The sequence below is a fragment of the Colletotrichum acutatum genome (assembly GCF_030867785.1).
Source record: "Colletotrichum acutatum strain CBS 112980 chromosome Unknown BDZ83scaffold_65, whole genome shotgun sequence".
Classification (NCBI taxonomy): Eukaryota; Fungi; Ascomycota; class Sordariomycetes; order Glomerellales; family Glomerellaceae; genus Colletotrichum; species Colletotrichum acutatum.
Genome location: NW_026849059.1, coordinates 180,454 through 203,644, shown reverse-complemented (window position 1 = coordinate 203,644; position 23,191 = coordinate 180,454). Strand labels below are relative to the sequence as shown.

The window sequence follows — 23,191 nt, the reverse complement described above, 5'->3', positions numbered from 1 at the left end:
AAGTCTTGGCTAGAAATGGGAACCGGATTTGATCACAAGCGCCATGTATGGTGTCATTTTAGCACTGTGTGATTTCATATGCGCTAGAGCGCCAAGAAAAGGTCTTGAGGCCGGCGCGGACACTGTACGGCAACGGCGATCGGCGATCGGGCTCCACCTCGGCTCACCCAACTTACACTCTAGCCGACCTCGCCGGCGTTTTGTGGGACATCTCCTGCTCTTTGCCATTAGTGGATCAAAACGATAAAAGCCTGACAATTTTTCAATATCTTAGAACAAATATCCCTCTTCTTCGTATTGGAGTTCAGAATTACCCATCCAATGTTGGGGAAATTTGAGCCTTCTTTGCTCCACATAAGGACTTCATCGGGTCGTCCACCCAGGCGCAGTATGATATCCAGACCTGGACTGCCGCCAGCACCGTTGCAAGGATGCCAAATATAGCCGCCACAATGAACGCGGCGAGAGCGCACTTGTACATGTGTCGTGGCGACTTTCTTCGTTCTGCGTAGCGCTCCCACCTTGTTGTCGGTGTCGGGTCGTCAACCTCCTTCAGCAAACGGGCCAGCCGTGGGGCCCAGTGCGGATACTGCATATACAATTCCTGAAGGTCATCGGGGGTCTGATTTTCAACCGAAATCTCCAGCATGGTATGACCCAGCTCTAGCAGACATGGGTCAAGATCTTCCCGCTGCACCAATTTCTCGAGGATTCGTCGGGATTGTCCATCACCGGAAGGTGGGAACAGGAGGTCAAGGGTCCTGAGCGTTTCTTCGAGGAGTGTCGGGGCAAGACAGCCACTGTCAAATCACTTGTTAAGTGTCAAGCCACTCGGAAAAGTTCTGAAGGCCAGGGCTTACATGGATACAGCTTCTGAGAAAGACTGGCTTAAATCTTCCTGATCCGCCTTCAAAACCTCCAGACTATCTTCGAGGAATGCGCGATGGTGGAACACCAACAACGTCTTGAAACCTTCTCCTATAATCAAAGATAGGTGATCCGACAGCACGTCAGTTTCTTTTACAACGACTCTGGCGTTCTTGGACAGGATATAAGCGCGGAGATTGCCCGTGTTGATAGGCTGTTCAGGTGTCCCTCCTGCAAAAGCCTGTGAGTATACACGTTTGAGAAAGGCTGTCAGTGTCTCTTCAGCTTTCCATTCATGAACCCAATAGCTTCCCAGTGCAGCCCCTTCTGGCTGACATGCAGTCATGAACATGAGTCGCACAACGCACTCAACAATCGGCCCAATGCCATCCTGATCAGCTCGAGAGAGAATCGCTCTTTTTGTCGCCAGAGGAGCTGCTCTGAGCTCCTTGAACGCTTGTTGTATTTTAACTCCGTTGCAACGAGCTTTGCATGACAATATATGTTCTGCGTGGTATCTAAAAAGTCTGGGGTTTCGTGATAGGTGCGTCGATGAAGCATTGTCTCCAACGTTATTTGCTTGCATGCCGTGCTCGCCTGGTTCAACAGAAAGGTACTCTATTGTGTGTCTTTACCGATTCGATGCGTACGGTTCGGAAATGATTTCCCAGTCCAAGTCTGAGAATCGCGAGGATGCTGTCGATTAATGAAGTCGCTGGCAAGGCTGTGTTGGTTGGAAATCGGACGGGCGATCTCAGCTAAAGTACACCAGGGGAGGAAGGTACTACTGCACCATTCGCGCCCGATTGAAAGCCACTGGTCCTTTTTCCATTTACAAATGCTCTGTATGCAGGTAAGCAGCACATGCAACCTCCTTGCTTGGGTGTGCCAAGCGGTCGAATCAGCCTGCCTTAGTCGGCAAGTCAGCCTCACATGGACGGAAAAGCTACCTTCTTGTGCCCCCCGTCGCTGGCCCCATTTCTTCTCTCTTCTTTCACTACTACAATCACGACCTTCTCCAGTCGCCATGCCTCAGAGGCCTAGATTATTAGCCCGTTTGACCGTGACAAAGGGCAATTCTCCGAATCATTTCCAGTCCTCCGACACTCAATACCCACTCCTTGGGCGTATGAGATTCCAATGGCGCCTTTCAAGGAGTGTCAGAATATTTCGATTGTCTGAAGAGTTTTGGAGAACAAATGGGATATATATGTCAAGGCTTGTCATGGCTAGCTTTGGCATCAGCAGGCAAGGACTCGATGTCACCGATTCCATCTTCTGCGATTTCCTAGAGACATTCGACATCCTCAAACCAACATCCGACTCAGTCTTCTCTAATTCCGCATGCGTAGATAATACGGTATCAAGCGAAGATGATAAAGGAAAGCGAAAGATCGTGGATACCAAATACTTCCCGGAAGGCCATGAGTTATTGTCTTGCAATGACGAGACTGAGCAGTTCGAACTGAAGCATTCTCCAAGGCCGGTGGAAGATTCCCAACCTGCGACCGGCCATGTCAATGTCGTTGTGACAAGCGAGCCCTCAGAGTTGCAGATTCAATGGGCCGAGCAATGCCAGACCTCTGTCACTGAGCGTCGTGATCAGCCCCAGACGACTGAAGCCAGCAGATCGAAAGAGAATGTGGGGCGTCATACACTCGAGGGCATAACCAGAGTCGTCATAGAGCCACAGAGCTTTTGGTCTTTGGTTCCCAAAACTGCTTGGGCAAACCCCAACGTCGGATTCACCAACAAGGAACGAACTGTCTTGGAGGCTTTTCTACTGAGACTCAAATCCCATAATACTGCATTCTATGCCAGGTATGGACGCCAGTTCCCCGTCATCAATCTGTCTCTGGTTTCCATAGAGTACAGTCGGTGGCAACAGCTTAGCATGCTCGCGCAGTCAAGATCCGTCCCCAACACACACATCTGCATTTCTGGCTTCGAGAAATCTGAAGATATCCGAGCATTCGACCGTCTCATGTCCAAGACAGGCTACAAACATCTCTACAGCCCCTTGAAGCTTTGCTATGAGAAAAGGAGAATCATCCGTTCAGCTATGTCCAGTCTGCCTGACATCAGTCCCTCTTTCACGAGAACTCTGTGCGGCGGCTTGGCCACTTTTGAAGATCCGAATGGATCCCTGAGAACATCGACCATAGGCGGTCTGATTGAGGTCAACGGTCAGACGTTTGCTTTAACAACAAGTCATCATCCAGAAGACGAGATGATCGTGGAGAACCAAAAGGATACTCCATGTCTGGCAGACCTCATTACGGCGTTCGCGGATGGGGAACCCGAAGACGGCGACTTCCTACAGCCTGGAACGCCCGAGTCTCTGACAATGCGCCCTGAACATCAGGAGGAAGGCGAAAATCTCGAGTCCACCGCTATTGGACCTGGTTCAAGCTGTGGGTCTTTGCTAAACCAGGACTCGGATGAACCCTGGAATGATTGGAACCTCGTCTCCGTTGAGCCAGTATGTCGCCTACCAAATATTGTCTTTGACTCCAATAAAGAGGTGCAAATCACGGCTTTTGGTAGCTTGGATGCAGCAAGATTTCTTGATGAGAACCCTTGGCACGTATCAATCATCTCAGGTATGAGTGGCGTGGTGCACTGCGTGCTGTCCTCGAATCCCTCATACATGCTTCCTGGTACGGGAAACTCGTTTGAGTCATGGTCTATCAGACTCAGTAAAGGTGGTAAGTAATCTCTCTCTGTGTAGAGGGCTCTCTGTTTATTACAAAGATGTCTCTGACACGCTGATAGATCTCCGAGCAGGCGATTCCGGCTCTTGGGTAATCCGAGAGAGCGACTGCAGCCTTTTGGGCATGGTGATAGCACGCTCTGCTGGCTCAGCTTATATGATTTCTTGGGGGGATATTCAAAGTAGCATTGGAAAAAGAAGAGGTTTGGCGACAGATGCGATTGGATTACCAATATTCCCAAGCAATGGAGAAGTCTCCCACGCCCATAATCATGAACAGTCAATTCAAGACATCACTACAGATCTTCCGGAGCAACGTTACCACAGTCTTCAAAAAATTTATCTGAAAAATCGCGGCATCAGAAGGCTTTGGGAACGACGTATCGACAATCTTCTCTCCGGACAAGGCTCAGACATATCACCGTATATCGAGATGGATCTGATCAACTCTATGAGGACCCGATCTGAAAAACACCCCGCCGCAAAGCTCCAAATCAGGGAGTTCAAGCCGAAACTGCTTGTAAACAACGCGGATATCCGATGTTCATTCGGTCCTGTCGGTCATTCTGTAGTTTCTTCCATTATGTACATTTTTAGCGTTGCAGGAGCTCTCTGGCGTTCCCCTCGTCTTTTACTATGTGCAAGCCTTTTGCTTCATTTTGGTTCAGTCATTGGTGGTACTGCTTTATCTGGTCAATATCTCCCAGATTTTTGGGTTATATTGTTCTGCATTTCGGGCCTCTTTTCTTCATTCTGTATTTGTCGATTGGGTTTTGCCCCTATAAATCCTTACCACAACCTTAGTAGGGACACTGTTACACGATCTAAGCCCGGCTTCTCTCAATTGGCCATGCAACTATTGAGCGTGCTTGTGGCTTTTGATTATTTATTCATGGGTCACATGATGGCCGTTTACAGCGTATATGAAGATATAGAGACTCGGTGAGTTTTCTGCACACCCCTATGCCTCATTCGTACTGACAAGCTCAAAGATGGGGCCTGAGGTCATGGTGGAAAAATGGCCCAGAGGGAATTAACGAAGTAGTGAAGTACATAGCGGAGGACTACTTTGGATTCAAACGCACAAGGGCCTAATGTTTTCTTTGTTTCTTTGTTTCTTTGTAACACATCTATACATATTTGGGCCTCCGATGGTTCTTCAGTCGAGTCGCAAGCGATCAGCATCTCTCAAAGACACGATACAAGCCCTTCAGATCAGCAACTTCCAGCACAGCAGCCTTCATCAACGACGTAGTCGCAACCAGTCTTGCCTTGAAGGCAGGGAAGAACACATGCTCAATCGCGAAACGCACATTTCTCTGCCGTTCCGCAAGCTGATCATCGACCTTGGCCTCCTCATCATTCTCACCACCCTCCCCGCCAACCGTCGGCGGCAACTGCTCCGGCACATAGAAGGACGCCAGCTCCTTCAAAAAGGAATCAAAGCACAGCTTCTCATCCTCCCAGTTAACGCAGGGACCCAGTCGCAGCAGAAAACGAGGCAACTTGACCATGGCGGGCGTGTAGCCCTTGATCAGGAGGGGGATGGTGAGCAGCTCGCCCGCGGGGGAAACTTCGAGGGAAAAGTACTCGGTGAGCATCTCGCGTCGCTCAATCAGCTGAGCAGCGACCTTCTCGACAACGTCATCAATGTCAAAGTCCTCCTCGGGAGACTCAATATTAGCCTTCTCAACTTCGGCGCCGATGCGGAGGATCTCTCGCAGGTCCAGGGGCGGCGTGAAGCGGATGGTACCAAAGTTGCCAAAGTCCGTCAGCCCGACTTGATAGCAGTACTCGTAGCAGGTCCGACCGTAGTCAATAAGATACATCTTGACACCGCCTTGAATAGCGGCCAATCGACGGCGTTCATCGACGACGCCGACAAATGTGTGATTTGCAAAGATTTCTGTGAGGTCATTGTGCATGTCTTCCCTTACCTCGGCTCGGAGCTCCTTGACGCTAGTAAGCCTCATTGGTGCGAAGGACCTATCAATAGTTTCGTACTGAATATGCTCCGAGGCAGACAAGGCGTTCTCGTCAGCCGCCCCGGCTGCGGCCGCAGCAAGTCCGGGGGATGCCTTGGAGGGCGTAGCAGCTGTGGCTGAGGGGAGCATGCTGGTGATTTTCCGCAAGCTCGTATCGGTACGGACGAGATTGTTAGAGTTCCTCCGTGGTCTTTTCGAGCCTGGTGTTTCTCTTGCGGGCGTCGCTGGGGTGCCCTCGCCCTCGGTCTGAGGGGATATCTCCATCATCTGGCCGCCCGGGAGCAAGCTCTGTGTCATGAATGTGCGACTCGTGTCAACCTCTGCCAGCTTGGAGCGTATATGCTCGCATATTGACTGGATGACGTCATCCTCGTTCAGAAAATGCACTTCTTGCTTCGTGGGATGGACGTTGACGTCGACTCTGGCCGGGTCGATCTCGAGGCTGAGGTAGATGAATGGCCGACCGCCCTTGGGTAAGAATGAGGCGTACAGCTGCTCAAGTGCCTTTCTTATGGTGGTTGACTCTACACACCGGTGGTTGATGAATAGGAGAAATGTGGTCTTCTTGATGTTGTAGTTGGCATTCGTAGCCCATCCAGTAGCCTTGAAACCCCAACGGTCTTCCGAGGTTGAGAACTGCATCAACTCGTTGGCGACACTCGAGCCGTAAATCTGCCGTATGCGGTCAATCTCACTTGCTGTGGCTTGGATGGACACGCTGGTGCCCGATTCGCCGTGCTTCTTGCATGAGAAGCCCACTCCATTACAGTGGATGGCGTAACGTCCGACAATGTCGATGATCTTATTGTACTCCTCAGAAGGCGATCTGAAAGCTCTTCGACGTGTCGGTATATTATAGAACATGTCTTCGACGCTGATCTGCGTACCCTGGCGGCCAGCGGTGGGCTTGGGGTCAGCCGACTGACCAGGCTTTGCAGGAGCCAGCTTGCCGTCGAGATATGTGGCACGCCATGCGCAATTCGAGTCTTTGGTTTTGGTAGTCACGGAGAGGTGGGCAATGTGACTGATACTTGCTAGGGCCTCGCCTCTGAAGCCGTAGGTGGCAATGGAGGTGAGGTCCTCAAAGGCGGTGATCTTGGAGGTCGTATGACGCTCACAGAGGATCTCCATATCTTCCCTCTTGAGAAGAGTCAGAACGAACAGGTGGATCTGCGGAGAGGACGCATGTCATGTCATACCTGAATACCGCATCCATTGTCGGTGATTTGCAGGAGTTTGAGACCACCCTCCTTGACCAGTACCTCGAGGGCAGTGGCACCTGCGTCAACGGAGTTCTCGATCAATTCTTTCAGTGCATTGACGGGGGCAACGATGATCTCTCCGGCGGCGATTTTATTGACTACATTCTGATCGAGCGCCTGCACATGCCTGTCAGAAGTGTAGCACGCCGAGTAAGCGGCTAGTGCAACTCACGCGAATGCGACGGGGCCCTTGAGAGTCTTCCAGGTCTTCCTCCGCCTTCCGCTTCGTGCCAGCAGAAGGAGCGGGATCAACTTCCATGGGGTCAGCCATGGCTGTTTGAGGTTCGAAGAGGCTCAATATTGCTTTCAGCCGTTACGGGGCAGTGTAACACCCACAAGCCGAGGCAGGAAGGCAGCTCAATAGCAGTTCATCCTCGCCAACAGCTTCACTTAGTTGGCCTGGGAAAATGTGAGTATGTACGAATTGGCAAGGTAGTCGAGTGAAGGGATGAAAATGCCTGCTGCTGGTGAGGATGGAGTCGCGACTATCAGGCTCACGGGTTCCCAGAGTTTGGCGCGTCTTCACGTGAGCAGCCGCTGAGTCAGCCAAAACCACTTTATGGAAGGTGCTTGCCCTGGAACCTTCCTCGGGCACCTCAGCTACCTCGGTACGTACCATGGTCGCCGTTCTTGGGTACCTACCCACCGCATCCCACACTGATCCCACGTCCATCTGCACATCACCTCAACAACCTATCGAATCTCCCACCTGGGTTGCTGCAACAATTCGCATCCTTGACAATGCCTCCAGTTCCCAATACAATTTACGGTTGCAGTCCTCGAATCCATGTCGTCTTCACCGTTATCTAACCAATCTGCACCTGTCACAATTCTGCACAACAGGAACCCCTCGGATAGAACATTTTTGACGTTGGCACAAACCTATCCAGATGTGATGACGCTAGACTACCATCGAATTCGCAAGACTGGACGCAGAAAGATCATTTCTGATCGATCTTCGAAGTCGCGCTTTAGTTTCTAGAGATTCCAGGCTTCGACCCGGGGCTTATCTGTCAACCCTGCAAGCATAGATCACCAGTGATCAAACCAGGGACTGTTGATGTAGTTCATCGATCAGACTCACCGAAGCCACCACCATTGATGTCCCTCGCGTGGAGGCTGTGGTGGCGTTCGACACCGAAAGTCTCCAATATTCGAGAAAATGCCACCCACCAAGCCGAGCCATCAAGTACAAACAAGATAGCATTTGCATCTAGTTTACTTCGTCGAAAACGCCTTGGACGTCTGTCAACAAATCTGCTTCGTAAAAGCTTCGCAGGACCCCCTGAACATTGCTCGAAGGGTGACTCGACAGCGGCACACTCCGAGACATGCCCTGACATCGGCGTAGAATGAACGCCTTTGTTGTTCGCTGGAGAAACCTCCCATGGGACAGAGAAGAGCAGACATTAGCCATCTCTTGCACATTCATCCAAAGACTCGGATACCGAACGTCTGGCCTCATGATCATGAAATTTGGCGAGGCACCCCAAACCACGGCTCCTCGCATGAAGTTGACAAACAGGGCTTCTCGCGCACAAACCGCTACCATTAACACCATCAACAACCGGCCGGCACATGGTCGTCGTTCGAGAACCGTGCACTTTTTTCAGAAAACTAGCCAAAATATAACGACAAGCATCCGAACTGTCCGCACCAGCGCCGGCCGCCTGGGCATCTTTGCAAAGATTGCTGTACCCTCTTTTTGGACCATTGCCAGTCCAACACTAACCAACTCCACGCACTCCGTACACTGCCAGCGGCGCCTGCCATGTGCAAAGACGAGCCATCAGAAAGCACCGCAGGTGACGGCGTGGCCTCGACACGCGCCCATCTCTCGAGTGCGAGGTAAGTTGGCCCCCCCTGGCCCCTACCAGGTCCACCACTGCCACTACGTGCATGGTTGTAGTGTCACGTCTGACAGCGGGTCCAGCGGATGGAGCTCGAGACTACCTTCACCAGATCCTATCATTTCGGACCCAACCATGACACCCGGCCGGCGTATCCCCCGAAGTCCTCTTGCTCCTCTATCTCACGCTGAGAGCTTGATGGACATGCAAATTCCTCAACCGCCGGGGTCACTTCAGGCCGGCAGGAAACGGGATATTGATGAGGTTTTTGACGATAGTACGCCACCGTCGCCCGATAAATTACAACGCGAGCTCGATCAGCAGCATGACCGGGCCAAGGAGGAGGCCATGAACACCAGTCGCAACTTAACGACGAATACATCGGTGCTTCTTGACACTCAACCGCAAGCCCAGGGGCCAGACAGCAAGCGGCGCAAGACACTCGCCTACCGAGTCAAGCCTCCTACTCGCAGTGCTAGCCCGCACTACGGGCATGGCTTCGAGGATGGCCACGAGGATGACAGCGGCCGCCAAAACACGGTCGAACGACAAGCCAGCCGCAAATCAAACTCTCCAACAAACGGTTGAGAAGCGGGCGTTTGTTGCCGCCACCATTGAAGCATCAGCCTGTCCCATGATGCCATCCATGCAGGAACAGGATGGCCTACCGCCCAACGTCCACCGGCAACGCAGCATCGCCCCTCTTCTTATCAGAGTCTAGTATACGTAGGGCCTCTCGGTAGACCTAGGACCCCAGTACCTCGCGTGGCTCGGATACCTGTCGTCCTACAGTATCTTACGGAGTGCTTCTCGTCCTCAGCAGACGGCGACAAAGTTCGATTACAGAGGCTCGCTAGCAACGCGGCAGTGGACAGAACCCCTTCTCATCTCTTGACCTCGACAGCGAACATTGCGAACACGTCTGGCAGCTGTCGACTGGTGTTGATAGTGCGACTAGCTTTCCCACGTTGTTGTTTAGCGGCCGGCACTGCCACTATCCGGCGCCCCTCCCTCATTTCCTCCCCTCAACTCCCCCAAGGAAACGTGCGGCCACAGGACCTGGCTGCCATGGGGGCCCGTTTCGAAACAACCTTAACCGTATGCGCCTTTCCCATTTGCGCTGCAAACGACAACTGCTCAGAGTGCCGAAGAGTCCATTTCAGGAACCTTCGCCTTCCCCTCGCGACCCTTTCGCGGTCTAGCGCGCTGGAGACGTCAAGAACGTAGAGGGCCGAATCCAGTGAGAATCATGAAGATCCTTCGGCAGCGCCTCTTTTGTTTCAGGTCGACGCTCTCAAGATGGTTTCCTTTTCGCATCGGGGTTTTCTTCTTCTTCTTCTATTCCTCGTCCACATCCTTTCGCCGTCCTCTCCGTCCTCTGCAGAGTCACTCGAGCGGCACAACTCAACGCCTCGTGTTTGCACTTGACGGCGTCTTCACCCTTCCCGGAATAGCAAATAGACAATTACAAACCCCTGCCGCGTCTTACCGCTTTCAGCTGTTCGCATCCACTACACTTCCCAATATGTCCATCAGCGTTTCAACTTTGGGTGGTGGTCTCCGTCGCTCGGACGAATGCGAACATGTGGTGGTGTCCTCTCCCGCCGGCAGCCCAAGGTCTCAATTCACAACAACCATCAGGAATACGGCCTCGTTTCTTTTCGCTAGCAAAGGCTGCAAAGCACACCAATTCAAAAGCTTCTCACATCCCTCAATCTCCTTGGATTCCGCTGATCAGCTTAATGGTCAAGGTTATTGTCCGTGGTTTTTTCAATATTGGACAGGTATACCCACCCAAAGACGCACAATGACCGAATGAAAAACTCTTTTGGGTCACCAACAATCTGCCCGGCTCCGTCTCGGAGATTTTTCTCAACCGTAACGAGCAACCTCCAGTGCCTCCCCCTGCACCTCTTCATCCCATTCCCCTGGCTGGTGCCTCGGTGGTTGGATCCACTGCAAGCCCGTTTTGTTTCGTTTCGTTTCCTCGCTCGTTTCCCTGTTCCTCCTTTCGGTTGGGCCTCTGGGGTAAAATAAAGGGACGCACGAACGACTTTCGACTACGCAGAAAGACAAAAAGAGAGAGACGCCCGGGTAGGGGGGACAGAAGACGACGGTCGACTAAAGACCCCCTGAGCATCACATCTTTTTCTCTCACCTCATCTCTCAAGTCCCGCTCAGTCTGTTACTCTCTTACTTTGTTGGGAGATGCTGCCCACATTACGGCACACGACCGAAGGAAAGATCTGCGGGAACGTTGACGATGAAGAAACGGACATACATGTCCATCATCTGACGGCATGAAGGCAGCTCGCCCTCACCAACGCTGCCACAGAAGCACAAAGCCAAACACAACATTCGAGCCAATGCCGAAGAAAGAAAAAGGACTTGCAGCACACGGAGAGACACAGAGCTGTCAGAGACTATGACTCGAGCCAATGGCAACATCAATCCATTCCGAACGTCCAAACAAGAACCATGGACCTCCCGAGGAAAACTCCCGATAATCCCTCCCCCCTCCACCATCCATTTCTTCCCAAACTCCCAGTCTCCCACTCTCTTTCATCCTTGGCCCCATCTCATATCGCCCACTCTCGCTTCTCATCACCTAAGATCATGGATTATATGCAATGGTTCATCGGCAAGAGAGGGAAAAATGGGGCCCAAAACCAGACCGAGCGATTATCATCCACCTTCACCCAATGCTTCAAGCGGGCGGCAGCACCATCCCAATACCAGGGCCGGATTATAGCTTCCAATGCGGATGCAACTAGGAGCCACGCGAAATGACACACACTTCCGCATGCACCACTTGCATTGGACACAATGGACGAGAAAAAACGCAACGCAACGCACGCAGATGGGTACATTAGGACGCACGCATCCGCATCCGCATCCGCCGGTTGGGCGCCTGACAGGGCACGGGTGAGCTTTTTGCAAGAGTCACAGATTTGACTTGCGCAGTAGACTGCAGAGAAGGGAGGACAAAGCAGGGTAGCCGAGGGGGGAAACGAAACGTTGGATGGGGGGTTCAAGTGAGTGACCAATCCTTTTTCATTGCAGTCTTATGAACCAAGGTGGTTTAAATTATCTACGGGCCTGTTGTTGCAGTGGCAGCCGAACGTCGTTCTTTGCTCTAGCCTCTCTTTTCCTGAATTCTCTTTTATACAACGGCCGCCTCTCTCTTTCTTGCCCAACCCCCCCCCCCCTTCCCTCCCTACTCCTCTTCCCTCTTTTCACCTTTGGCCGGGATCTCGCAATATCATGCTCTCCCGAGCATCTCGTTTCCATGTCACCTTAGCGGTGCACACTACGCCTCCACCACACTCCCGCAGCATGAAGCATGGAACACCCCTTCATCAACGCTCCATAGCCATGGTTACGATAAACAGTTCCACGGGTTGACCTGCCGGAATTGCGGCAGATGCTCTACCGCACTGACCCCTTCCCGATGGTCTCCGCAATTCCCGGGCCTGAGTGATGGGGGCTATTCTCCTGTCAAAAGTGTGCGACCTCGCCCTCCCTTCCCCCGCTCGTCTGGCCATGTTCTTCTTCAAGTAATGGAAGCAAGCAAGAGTCATCTCGTCACTTCTTGGGTTGTTCGTCGAAGTGTCGTTGAGACCAGCCAGTTGTCAACATCAGACTTTTAGAAATCCTGGAACCGGTACTTGTCACCATCCCTGTCGGCCATCATCACGACTTCAGACATTACCCATCATCACAGTAGTCCAAGTTAGACGACGACGACGACAGCATCAACAACACTAGGAGGCACTTCAGCAGCAAGGCGACATGAAAGAAGCAACACGGTAGTTGGCAAGGAATCGCCGGGTGGGCCTTCTTTCTTTGAGGGATCTAACAAAACGATATCTGGGGACCCAGGCCGCAACAAAGACACGCATATGACTGCCCCATGGCTCCTCGCATTCCGCCGCCAACCTCTTTGGAGACGACGGGCCATATTCCTACACTCTCCAACATCATTTAGCATTGGATTGAATGCAACAACAGACGCAACCTGCCCAGCCCAGGGAATCGAAGCCAAAGAGAAAACGCCCAAACGGATGCCAAAATGCCCCAATTGGAAGCAGGAGGAAAGCAGTATGTGCAGGGGGTTGAGCAAAAAGCGCAAAAAAAAAATAAAAAAAATTGGTGGTTATACAAGTGGTATCTCGTGACGGCTCGTGGCCGTCGGAAAAACAACAACGATGGACCTGAAGGCGGACATGGAAACGAAGGGAAGTCGATACAAGTACAGGAGGCGGACGACTTGAAGACCGCCCACCTCAACCCACGGTCAAAAATGTCAACGGACCAGGAAATTGGTCTCAAATGCAGGCTCGATCGGCACTACGAAGGAGAAGTACACTGAGCCGGGTGAAGGGAATTATTATCGACCACAACCGCTAGGGCGGCAGGAAGTCATTACTCATTGCGGACGTCGCTGCTGCGGGTCCGGCTTCTCGAGCAGGCCACCGATATCGACCCGTCCGGATCGTTCGTCCCTTTGCCAGGAAGATGATTCTGGTTGAGGAGGCTGGTGGGGGCCAGCTCGGATCGGAGGCAACTGGAAAGATGGCTGCGGCGGCCGAGTGGTCGGCGGCAGCTCACTGCGAGGGATCTGGTACGATGAGGGTCCACTGGCGTACTCGGGACGGCTAGGCGAGGCCTGGTATGAGGGCATGCCTGGACTGATGCCGGGGCTTAGACCAGAAGCCATGTGCAGAGGTTGGCCAGGGGATGGGCGCGGCGCGAGTGCGCCTTCTCCGAATCGAGGTCTCGGCTGCTCGAACGTGGCGGAGACGGGGGTGTGCTGCGTGTACGCCTGCTGTTGAGGCGGATAAGGGTACGGCACCTCGCGTGCATGCGGCGATGGCGAGGGGTACGGATACCGCGGTGCGGCATTGATGAGAAGGACGATGAAGTAAATCGATTCACGTTTGGCCAAACCCAGACGCACGGAATACGACCTCGGCTGTCCATCGCTCGCCGCGAAAACGAAGAAGTCTTGACGATCGAGCTGGAACCGCGAAATCTCATCGGCCTCGAATCGCAAAGAGTCGAAAACGCGCTCTTGCTCCTGCCTGCCGAAGATGGGAGGTAGGTAAACGGGGTCCTTTCTTGTTCGCTCCTCCTGTATCTGCCGTTGGTGGCTCTGGAGCTTTTCGCGCTCACTGGGCATAACAATGTCGAAGAGGGAGCGGCCTCTGACGCTGGGAATTCCGACGGCATCGGCAAACGACGGCGAAGCACGCGCAATTTCCAGCTCTGTCGTCAAGAAGATGACTGGCTCAGGCGCACCGGAGGCGATAGACGGGGGCTGGCTGTATAGGTTCGCCTCGCCCATGGGAGCTCTGTCCAGATACCGAGGCGCAATGGGTTCGCTTGGTTGAGACTTTAGAACGCGATAGGAGTGACTGCCTCGGATGGGGTCATCGTACCCTGAGATGGGAGTGCCAGCTGAGTAGTGGCTCAGCGGCGGTCTCCTTGCTGCCGCGGCGGCGGCTGCGGCATCCTGGGGATGCTGATATGTCGAGGGGCCATAGCGGGCTTCTCGATCGTCTCTCAGCCGTGGGCGGCCACGCTTCTTGTGTTGCACGTCAACGCAGGCGTCTTCCTTGCCGTTGCTTGTGCATCTCGAACAGGGCCGTTGAGCTATTTGTCGCAAAGAGCACGTCAGCGAAATTGTCATCCGGTTGTAGTGTTCCCTCTCTCCACACACTACAAGGAGAAAAAGAAAACACGCAAGCGCACGATCCAAAGTTGTCTGTTGCAAGTGCAAAAGCGACGCCTCCACCACCACCTGTTAAGCAAGAAAGCTTACATGACGTCTTCCAACGGGCACTTGCTCGTAAGTCGCGTGGCTTAGACATTTGGTTGCTTTTCCCACCCCATCCGCCCCCAGCTGCCATGCGTCGCATCCGACACGTCAATGACACGCTAGTTCTGTCCACTTGGATCATCCCGCGACCAGACCAGACGGAGCAGCGATCGACCAGCCAAGTCCATCCAGAAAAGCTCTCGCGCAAGGGAAAAATGGCCTCCGCTTTCTGTTTCAGACATGGCACATTCGATAGCAACCACACCCGGTACAACGACACGCGATTGGCGAGTTCACCGCATCCCTAACCGTAATCAAGATTCGAGGGTCGCTCCCGGGGGTGCCGGCTGTTACCCGCCAATCTTCCCAAAATGCCGGGCCGACACTCCGGAGCGAACGGGCCCAGGAACCAGACGGCGCCAGAACGGTAGCGGTTGGTCGATCGTTTGGTTGTGAGAATGAGAGAAGCTGGAGGAACTGAGATGCGGCGCGGAAGTCCGGCCAAGGAAGACCGGTTCTCTCTGATAGGATTGACGCCAGTCCTGTTGGGCTCACGGACACCCGCTCAGCCCAAGTAAGACTTGGTTGACAGCCTTTGACGACATGCGCCATCCCATTCAACGCAATCATCTCAACTCTCCGTCCGAGTTTCTGCGAATGATCCTCCCAGGCGGGATCGTCTTCCCCTCAGCATCGGTCTCAGGTCAAGGGGTTGATCCCTGCGCTGCTTCGAGTGTCGCACGCACGCACGCCTTGCTAGGTTAATGCTGCGTCCAGATTCACTCTTGTAGCGTGATGATGTCAAGTGTTATTCCCCCAAAGATTTGGAGCCGCATGCGCCCGGAGGCTGCAGTGCTGGTTCCTTGCAGTCCGCGGGAGTTTCCTCTTTTGGTCAATCCCCCAGTCGAAAGCACAATGCAGAAATGACAACGCAAAGAAAACGCAAAACGAAAAAAAATCAAAATTAGGCTAGCTAGCTAGCAAGCCAGTCGTACGTACCGTCGCATCTAAACCAAATGTCAGCGTCACCGTATCGAGATACCACAGCCCGTTTCACTTGGGATATCTGCGGGGAGAGTGGTAACCTACCGAAGATGGGCTCGTTTACATGGCACACAGGCTGATGCCACATGGCCCTTTGTCTTTCTTTGCGTCTTGGGAGACGTATAGGGACCACTGTCCTGGGATGTCTGCGACATGGTCGTCGCATAGCCATGCTGATGGGGTCCTGCTGGTTGTGGCGGCGGTGGACCGGACATTTGCATGTAGGGCGGAGGAGGCCGCTGCTGCATGACTTGGCTTGCCACAGGTGCGTATCCTGAAGCCGTAGTCCGCAGGTGGTCGTCGGGTCGAGGGTATGAGTAAGGCATTCTGTCATGTGGATCGGCGTAATATGATCGGGGCTGGGGCGGCGGCAGGGAATGCGGCGGAGGCGGAGGTCCTCGGTAGTCGCCTTGCGGTATCGTCGTTGGCGGCAGTCCTCCCCTGTAGGCATTTTGCGGGCTGGTAGACGGATAGCTGCCATGCAGTTGCCCTCGGTCACCAGCCTCTGGATTTGGCTTGGGCGGAAGAGGAGGAGACCCTGACATGGGCGGGGAAGGATATGCTCTGGGTCGAGCAGGAGTCTCGGACTCTGCTCTTGTTGGCGTTGCCCAGGTCAGGTCGAGGGCGAATCGCGCCAGATCGGAGATGCCTCGGCGCTGGCCGAACGAGGTAGACGACGTATCGCAATCGCTACTTATGGCTTGCATGGATGTTCTGATGCAGCTGCACTGGTCACCTGGGTCGAGAACTCCCCACGTCTTCGTTTAGACGACGCCTCGTTTCCCAGAATGTTGCGAGATGCCGGAACTATCGCGTAGACGCTGTCGGTGCGTCGTATGCGGTTGTCGATATTCTGAAGCTGGCCGTGTCGCTCTTGCGTGCTCCAGGTCCAAATTGAATACTCCTTCTTGTCTCAAAGACTGTCGACGTTTGTGGCTCCTTTCGAAAGATGCCTGTTCCTCTTGGTCGGATCAGTTGAATTCCTTCTCTTGTCCACACAGTCTCAAAACACCAGTCCCGGTGGGTAGAAGAAAGCTCTTTCGTGGTTCCCAGAGAAATACTCGATATGGCGAATAGCAAAAGTCTGAACCGGCGGGTATTTCAAAGACAAATGCAAGTTCGCGCGCCGTCTTTAAACACTCAACCGGGCGTTCGTGCTAAGTACGAGAGTCGCAAGAGAAGACCGGTTCAGCTGTGCCAGGAAAGCAGACCAGGAATGAGAAGATGTAGCGTCCGATGCTGTAAGACGATGAGGCTGCTGTAGCAGGACGCTCGCACAATGATACTCCAAGCTCCAATGAAGCCCCTTGCGGCGATGCTGGCGGGTCGTCGAGCGCGATGCTGATGCGGGCAGTTGCAGGAGGTACCGCGACAGAACCTCAGGCACGGGGTGCGGAGATGGATGGCTGGATACCTGCGTACCGGTGACCTGTCTCTGGGTACGGATGTATAAGTGATGGAATAAGAGGAAGAGAAGGGTAGAAGTAGAGGAAAGGGAGGAAGACGATGTAGATCTAGTCTACCCCTAGCCTCTTTTTGTCTCTCCGATTCTCTCTCCTCTCGGCGGCCGGAATAAAGAAGCGTTATTTCTCGAGGGCTGGATACGTTGGAGAGAAGGACCCATAGGCTTTTTTTTTTTTTTGGGAGCAGTCGATCGGTGGCTCCCGGTCGGTTTTTGTGTGACTGGAGGCAGGCTTGCTAGACCTACGAGGGGAGGGGGGCAATTGAGATGAAGCTAGGGTGTGGTTCAGGGTTGATCTGGTCGAGGGAAAAGGTAGGCCAGGGAACACCCTGGTCAACGTCTTTAGAGTGGCTGCTAATCAAGGGTAGAGGGCTATGCCATCACGATCCCCTGTTCAACGACAATTCTCCGCGCGTCTGTGTGAGAGAGGTGTGTGTGAGCGTGTGCAGATTGGGATGAGGTAAGGTCAATGCTTTCTGCGACGTATCCGTCTTGAGTGTGAGGGGACGGGAAGGGGGCGTGTGGCAGAGAAAGGACAGAGTGAGAGAGTGTGTGAGAGGGAGTAAGTATGTGGGTGAAAGAGAGAGAAAGAGATAGATAGATAGAGGAAAGAAAAACCATCAACTGGTAGCAATGCCAGCCGTGGGCAGCAAAAACAGAAAATCAGTAACTTGAAGCAGTCAGTAAGGTGGCTAGGGAGGAGATGAGAATATTATTTGACGGTAGCGATGGCGATAGTAGCGCTAGGTCTGAGGGTTCCCGGATGAGATTAAACCAGGCACGTATGAAGCCACAACGTAATAAGACAGTGGGGGAGACAAGAGTCAGTTGGGCCACAGTCCAGTGAAGGGTGAGTGAAGGAAGATGCAGACACGGGACGGGACCGTGGACGCGGCCAAGGCCAGAGAAAGCTAGCAGGACTACCCGTAGAGAGAGAGAGAGAGAGGGGACGGAGAAATAAGATGCAATAATAATTTACGGTGAAATCAAAAGGGCCTCATTGCGTCTGCAGGCTCTCCCTCACTGTGTCTCTCCCCTACCACAGTTTTCACTTTTGCAAGTTAGCAGTGACGGCCAGTATGCAGCGTGCAAAGTACCAAATTTGATTGGGGATGCGAAGGAGGGATGGTTCAGGTGGGAGTGGACAGGGAGGGGTGGACGTTGTCTCGAATGTCGGAGCCGGTAGCAGGTGGCAGATGGCAGATGGCAGGATGGGTATGTACAATGTAGCCGGGAGCCAGGAAGGAGGAAAAGAAGACTGACTGGTGGATGCGGATGGGGGATGGATGGGATGGGATGAATTTCGTACAAGGATAAGATGGGATGGATGGGTGGAGGGTACGGATACCTAGGCGAGCATGTAGTGTATGTAGTTCGTAGATGGAGGGGGAGGAGACAGACCAACACCCGGGGGTGACTCTCCAAGTCAAGGTATACCTACTTCGTTCACTAGAAGAGGTAGAGAGACCAAGCCAGGATGAAGACAGGCAGCGGGAGAGAGTGGAGGAACTGTAAGATTGACTTGATATCGATGGGTATTGAAGAGCGAGGTTGGGGGAGTGTGGAAGCGGCAGAGAGTGGGGAAAAGACAACGTTGAATCTGCGAAAGAGAAGAAGCAGAGTAATGAGCCGGAAGAGTGAGCGTCGGTCCGTACAGATACACATTCGGTAATGTAGACGATGGAATGGATGATCGATCTTCCTGTGCTAATTAACTTTGATCTCTCGAGTACCTTGCAGATAGAAGAAGTGTAGCTGTGGCTAACCCAGGCACGCACGTCAGGACAAAGAACATGGTCAACATGTTGACAGACCATGTGGCCGTGTGTGCTATGGCTCGTTCGGAGAGGTAAGGCAGGACGAGACGAGACCTTTCGAGCCAGGTATATCAAAGTACGTACTGACGGAACGCATGGCAACGCTCGAGCCAACGTTGTAATCGCTGCACATAGGTTTGCGGCGGTGGCTGCTGATGCTCGTGGTTATGATGCCGGTGGTGGTGGTGTCGGTAGCCCAGGGTCCAGGGGGTAATGTAGCGGTAGGTAGGTAGTTAGGTAGGGGGAGAGACAGATGAGCGAACGTGGGTGCGTGGAACTGGGCCACGGGGTTAGGGACATGGGGGGAGGGGAGGGTGTGAATGCAGCAATGTAGACGGGGTCGAAAGAAGGTTGTGGGATATGTGGAGAGGCGAGCGGAGGGATCGACCTGCGAGCGCAACAGAGAGATGAGATGACGGGTCTGAGATGGTGGCATTGAATGGAAAAAAGACGTACACGTAGCCGCGCACGACGGGGTAGCCGTTGGAAAACAAACCATGATAGGGTTGTATGTAAGAGGTTGAATGTTCACCAGATGTTGCAACTTGCGAGGCCACTGGGGATGGAGGAGACTGGAGACCCAAGAGAGAAAGGAAGTATCCGTATCCGTAACCAGGCCTTGAATGGCGAGGTAAGGGAACCTGCCATCCCATCCTCGTCAGCTACTACCCTTGGATACCTTACCATTGTCATGGGGCAAGGACCACGGTATCCGTACGTGAGGTGCCGCCTTCGGAGACCGCTGTAAGGCAAGGTATGTCGGACGACGGGTAGGAAGGCAACTTACTGTGGTATTTGAACGGAGTACCAAGGAATAGCGTACGAATATTGGTAGGTACGTGAAGGAAGGCAAGGATACCGAACATGCTCATGCTGGAGCTTGAGGGACGGAATGCGGCTATGGCAGCGTGGCAGCGGAAGGAGAAAAGGTGGCAGGGCGTCTTCTGGTCCCCTCCATCTTCTCCACGTTCGTTCTCTCCGAGCTTGGCTTGCCCTGGTCCCATTTCCTTTGTGAGTCGTTCTTGTGGTCCTGTAGTCCTATGGTCCTGTGGTCCTGTCCCGTCCTGCCATGCCCTGTCCTGTGCTGTGCCGTCCGATGTATTGTCCGTCCGCGTCCGAGCCCTGGCCTGTCATCATCCTTGAGCGGCTCGAGGCACGTCCGTCCTCCTGCGTGTCTGTCTCGGATGGTCCTCTGAGTTGTCGATACGATGAGAGACATGATTAAGGTGTCCGTGGACTGGGCAGGGAGGATGTCTTACAGTCTTAGCGGCCACTAGGTGGCACCTCACCAAAGACACACGGCACGTTGCGCCCTAGCGCTGCGCCAGCGAAACGGAGGCGGATGTATGTACTGCGTGCCCAGGCTGTGGGTGCGGGTGTGGGTGCGGGTGCGGATGCGGGTGTCGATACCTAGGTAGCTAAAGTACGGGTAGCTCAACGAGCACATCAATACGTTAGCTAGGCCGAGGCCTGTCCTCGGTGTGAACGATCTCTGATGTCCTGGCGAGATACTAAATTGCAACTGCACACAAGCTCAGCTAGGTCGGCATCAGGGTAGGATCTGTGCCTCGCCTCATTTCGGGCTCTCCACACAGCAAAGCCCATGAATACACGGTACACTGTGGCGTAGATGCAGTGTCGTCCGTCTCCGGCGGACATTTGATGGGTGCTCGTTCAATTTTGCCGCAAACCATGGCTTCGCAGATTCGCCAAAGTATCCAACTCGGCAACTCTGCGGATACGGAGGCTCTCCCAACGAAGAAGTCGCAGTTGTACCAATTCATCGGGGGTCAGAGTCTTGTCTAGACTACAAAATCCCGTCGCATTCGTGTTGCTCAGTCGGCCGGGAAAGAAAAGGTATCAGCAACGCGTCCGTAGGGACGTCGTCTAGGAACCTCGAGGCTCGAGAAAAATAATCGCCATGTCCGATTCTCTCTTTCAGCCGCCTTCCATGGGTAGTCCTTCTTCAGCGTGGCCGTTCTCCAAATGAAACTCTACCTGCCCCAGGGTACCCATCCTGTGGCTGACGGCCATGCCGGCCGGGCAGGGCGAGCTGACTTTGACGGGGGCAGAAGGCTGAGATGGGAATGCAACTGGAGAATGAGAATGAGAATGAGATGGAGCTAGAAGCCACATCGTGATACCTAGTCACCTAGCTTATAGGCAAGCCGGGTTAAAGGGTCTTCAAAAGGTTGAGGGTCAACGCTGCTAGTGGAAGGGTGGACAAGACGTTGTTGACATGGACCAGGTGTATTCGTAGATGGACGGCTGTGAGCGAGGAACCTTGAAGAGCCAGCTGTCACCGTTACTCTCCACCAACCATCCACCTTGGGCTTGGGCTCCTAGCTCCTAGTTCCTAGCTCGCCGATTGACGTGCGGCCGTGAGCAGTGCGCGGGCGCGAGAGAACGAGAGAAAGAGAGAGAGAGACAGAGACAGAGAGAACTTGCCTGGCCGTGGCCGTGGCCAGAAGCAGGGTCGTGCGCAGGTGAGGAGGAAATGACTTGTGGACAACAGTCTGCAGACATCCTGGATCGGGTGGCATGGTTGGATAGATCCGGCCACGATCCATCGAAAAAGAAAGCTGGGCCATTTGGTGACAGTGGAGGGTTGACCGCGGAATTTCCACGCCTTAGTAACCTAAGTTACTCATTCGTACTGAGTAACAAGCAGGACAGCATGGCAACCTTGAGCCAACTGTTTTTCTTGTTCTTGTTAGGGCGCAGGTACATTAGGTATTTGTAACGTTGATATGCCTTCACTTTGTTCATGAGAGGAAGACACCTGGTCTGGTCAAGAGCGAAAGAAATACCTATGAGTATCTGTATTCTCAAAATTGATCGCTGTCTCGCGAGTTGCATCGGCAGACGCACAATTCTTCTAGCATCGTCTTCTGAGTGCTAGGCGAATATATTCGTGAAACCTTTCTCTTCACTATATTAATCTCCATTGTCTACACTAGAGCCTGTGGAAGGAGGGAGGCGTGGTCACTCACCGGCTGGGGGTGACGAAGCTCAAACCGAAGCAAAATTGCTGTGCAGCGGAGAAGGCCAGACGTCACCTGCTGGCTGCCGCCCAGGGGGGACAGGGAGGCGCAAGTAGATATGACTTGATTCAGCTGCGACTCGAGTATTTTCAGAGAAGTCCCGACTACTTTGTCGGAATGGTGTCTGAGTGTGGGTCACATCAGGTCATCTCCAGTTTCCGTCCGAACTTGGTGGCAGGGATGTCAGGGAGCAGGTACGGATGCAGATGCAGATACAGCAGGCCCAGGAGCAGAATCAGACTCAGACCGAGCTACATGGCTTCATCTCGTACAGACATCTGACAGACAGATATCATGTATCCGTATCCGTAGGTATAGACTGGTCAACTCGATCCACCGTACCCCAAGTATGGACACATACTCTCTCTCCATCTCCCTTGCTTATCCGTCGTTGACATCGCCGTTGACATCGCCGAAACCCACCAGCAGCAAGCAGCATGGGGACCATGAACTCAGTCTGCAAGAGAGGCGGTAAGCCGAGGGAGGCCAGCCATCTGTCGGTGGTGACTGGTGCACGCCTTGGTACTCTCGGAGCTAGAGGCGGTTGCTTCCACCGCGCCGTGTTGCATAACTACGCAGCGGCCCCATCCTCTAATACGACTCGTTGGTTTGGGAGCCACTGTATTGGTATGATGCCCACGGCAGTGTGGTTCTTTTGCTTGATGTCCCTAGGCTTGACGAGGTCGAGGAATCCGTACACTGTCAGCACGAGCACGAGCCGTTTTGCATGCGTTACCGGTCCGAACAAGGTCGTGCCTTTCAGACCTGTTGCTGGCCCTCTGCTCATCCATTCATCCACATATTCGTGTGCGCTCTTCGCTTCGGCAAGGAGATCATTCTGATGGGTGCCAGGTACGATATATCAACCGGGCCAAGGTCGCAACGGTCAACTACCAGGCCTGTCCTGGTATGTGCGCTGTCCGCCCGGTCCTCGCCAAAATCACCCTCGCCGCCACCGCCTCCCCTACTACTCAGAAGTCAGAAGCCTGGCACCCTTACCCTGCCTTAGTACGGCACCGGGGCTGGGGGCTTGGAGTTCACTAAGGCAGGTCGCTCGAGATGGAAACCTCCGAAAGAACAACTCGCCGTGACGAATCCCCCGCTGCCCAACCCAATAATCGTAAACCATGGTCAAGTCGCCGTCGAGTAGGTACTCCAAGATGTCTCGCACTCGGTGGACGGGTAATGGTGCTTGTCGGTCATTGCTCGCCACGTGAGAAGGGATGTGTTTGATACTCCTTACTGCGTATGGAGTACAAAAGTAGGTATTGTGAGTAAGTCGCCAGGTCTGCACATGGTCCACTGACCAATCGAGGCGTGCACTTC

At 53.5% G+C, this 23,191-nt stretch overlaps 6 protein-coding genes across 6 annotated transcripts; 3 read left to right on the top strand and 3 right to left on the bottom strand.

Annotated features, from left to right (window-relative positions):
* Positions 1-310: 310 nt before the first annotated feature.
* BDZ83DRAFT_653103 (uncharacterized protein) lies at positions 311-1,219 on the bottom strand (the record flags this gene model as incomplete). The annotated part of the gene is made up of 2 exons (XM_060510591.1): positions 311-800; positions 861-1,219. The coding sequence occupies 2 exons, from the start codon at positions 1,217-1,219 to the stop codon at positions 311-313; spliced, it is 849 nt and encodes a 282-aa protein (XP_060363505.1).
* A 660-nt stretch (positions 1,220-1,879) lies between these two features.
* BDZ83DRAFT_390433 (uncharacterized protein) lies at positions 1,880-4,717 on the top strand. Its single transcript, XM_060502784.1, has 4 exons — positions 1,880-2,115; positions 2,220-3,575; positions 3,643-4,522; positions 4,573-4,717. The coding sequence occupies exons 1-4, from the start codon at positions 2,067-2,069 to the stop codon at positions 4,673-4,675; spliced, it is 2,388 nt and encodes a 795-aa protein (XP_060363504.1). The 5' UTR covers positions 1,880-2,066; the 3' UTR covers positions 4,676-4,717.
* Positions 4,718-4,749: 32 nt separating this feature from the next.
* On the bottom strand, positions 4,750-7,294 carry BDZ83DRAFT_626380 (DNA mismatch repair protein MutL). The gene is made up of 3 exons (XM_060508557.1): positions 7,000-7,294; positions 6,765-6,944; positions 4,750-6,705 (listed from the first exon to the last, which is right to left on the bottom strand). Exons 1-3 carry the CDS (start codon positions 7,096-7,098, stop codon positions 4,759-4,761), a joined length of 2,226 nt encoding a protein of 741 aa, XP_060363503.1. The 5' UTR covers positions 7,099-7,294; the 3' UTR covers positions 4,750-4,758.
* Positions 7,295-8,391: 1,097 nt separating this feature from the next.
* On the top strand, positions 8,392-9,596 carry BDZ83DRAFT_390390 (uncharacterized protein). Its single transcript, XM_060502783.1, has 2 exons — positions 8,392-8,675; positions 8,761-9,596. The coding sequence occupies exons 1-2, from the start codon at positions 8,599-8,601 to the stop codon at positions 9,263-9,265; spliced, it is 582 nt and encodes a 193-aa protein (XP_060363502.1). The 5' UTR covers positions 8,392-8,598; the 3' UTR covers positions 9,266-9,596.
* Positions 9,597-13,106: 3,510 nt separating this feature from the next.
* On the bottom strand, positions 13,107-16,249 carry BDZ83DRAFT_580810 (uncharacterized protein; the record flags this gene model as incomplete). Its single annotated transcript, XM_060505385.1, has 3 exons — positions 13,107-14,332; positions 15,498-15,505; positions 15,588-16,249. The coding sequence occupies 3 exons, from the start codon at positions 16,247-16,249 to the stop codon at positions 13,107-13,109; spliced, it is 1,896 nt and encodes a 631-aa protein (XP_060363501.1).
* Positions 16,250-18,797: 2,548 nt separating this feature from the next.
* On the top strand, positions 18,798-20,627 carry BDZ83DRAFT_653097 (uncharacterized protein; the record flags this gene model as incomplete). The annotated part of the gene is made up of 5 exons (XM_060510590.1): positions 18,798-18,853; positions 18,957-19,031; positions 19,326-19,452; positions 20,099-20,165; positions 20,452-20,627. The coding sequence occupies 5 exons, from the start codon at positions 18,798-18,800 to the stop codon at positions 20,625-20,627; spliced, it is 501 nt and encodes a 166-aa protein (XP_060363500.1).
* Positions 20,628-23,191: the final 2,564 nt, after the last annotated feature.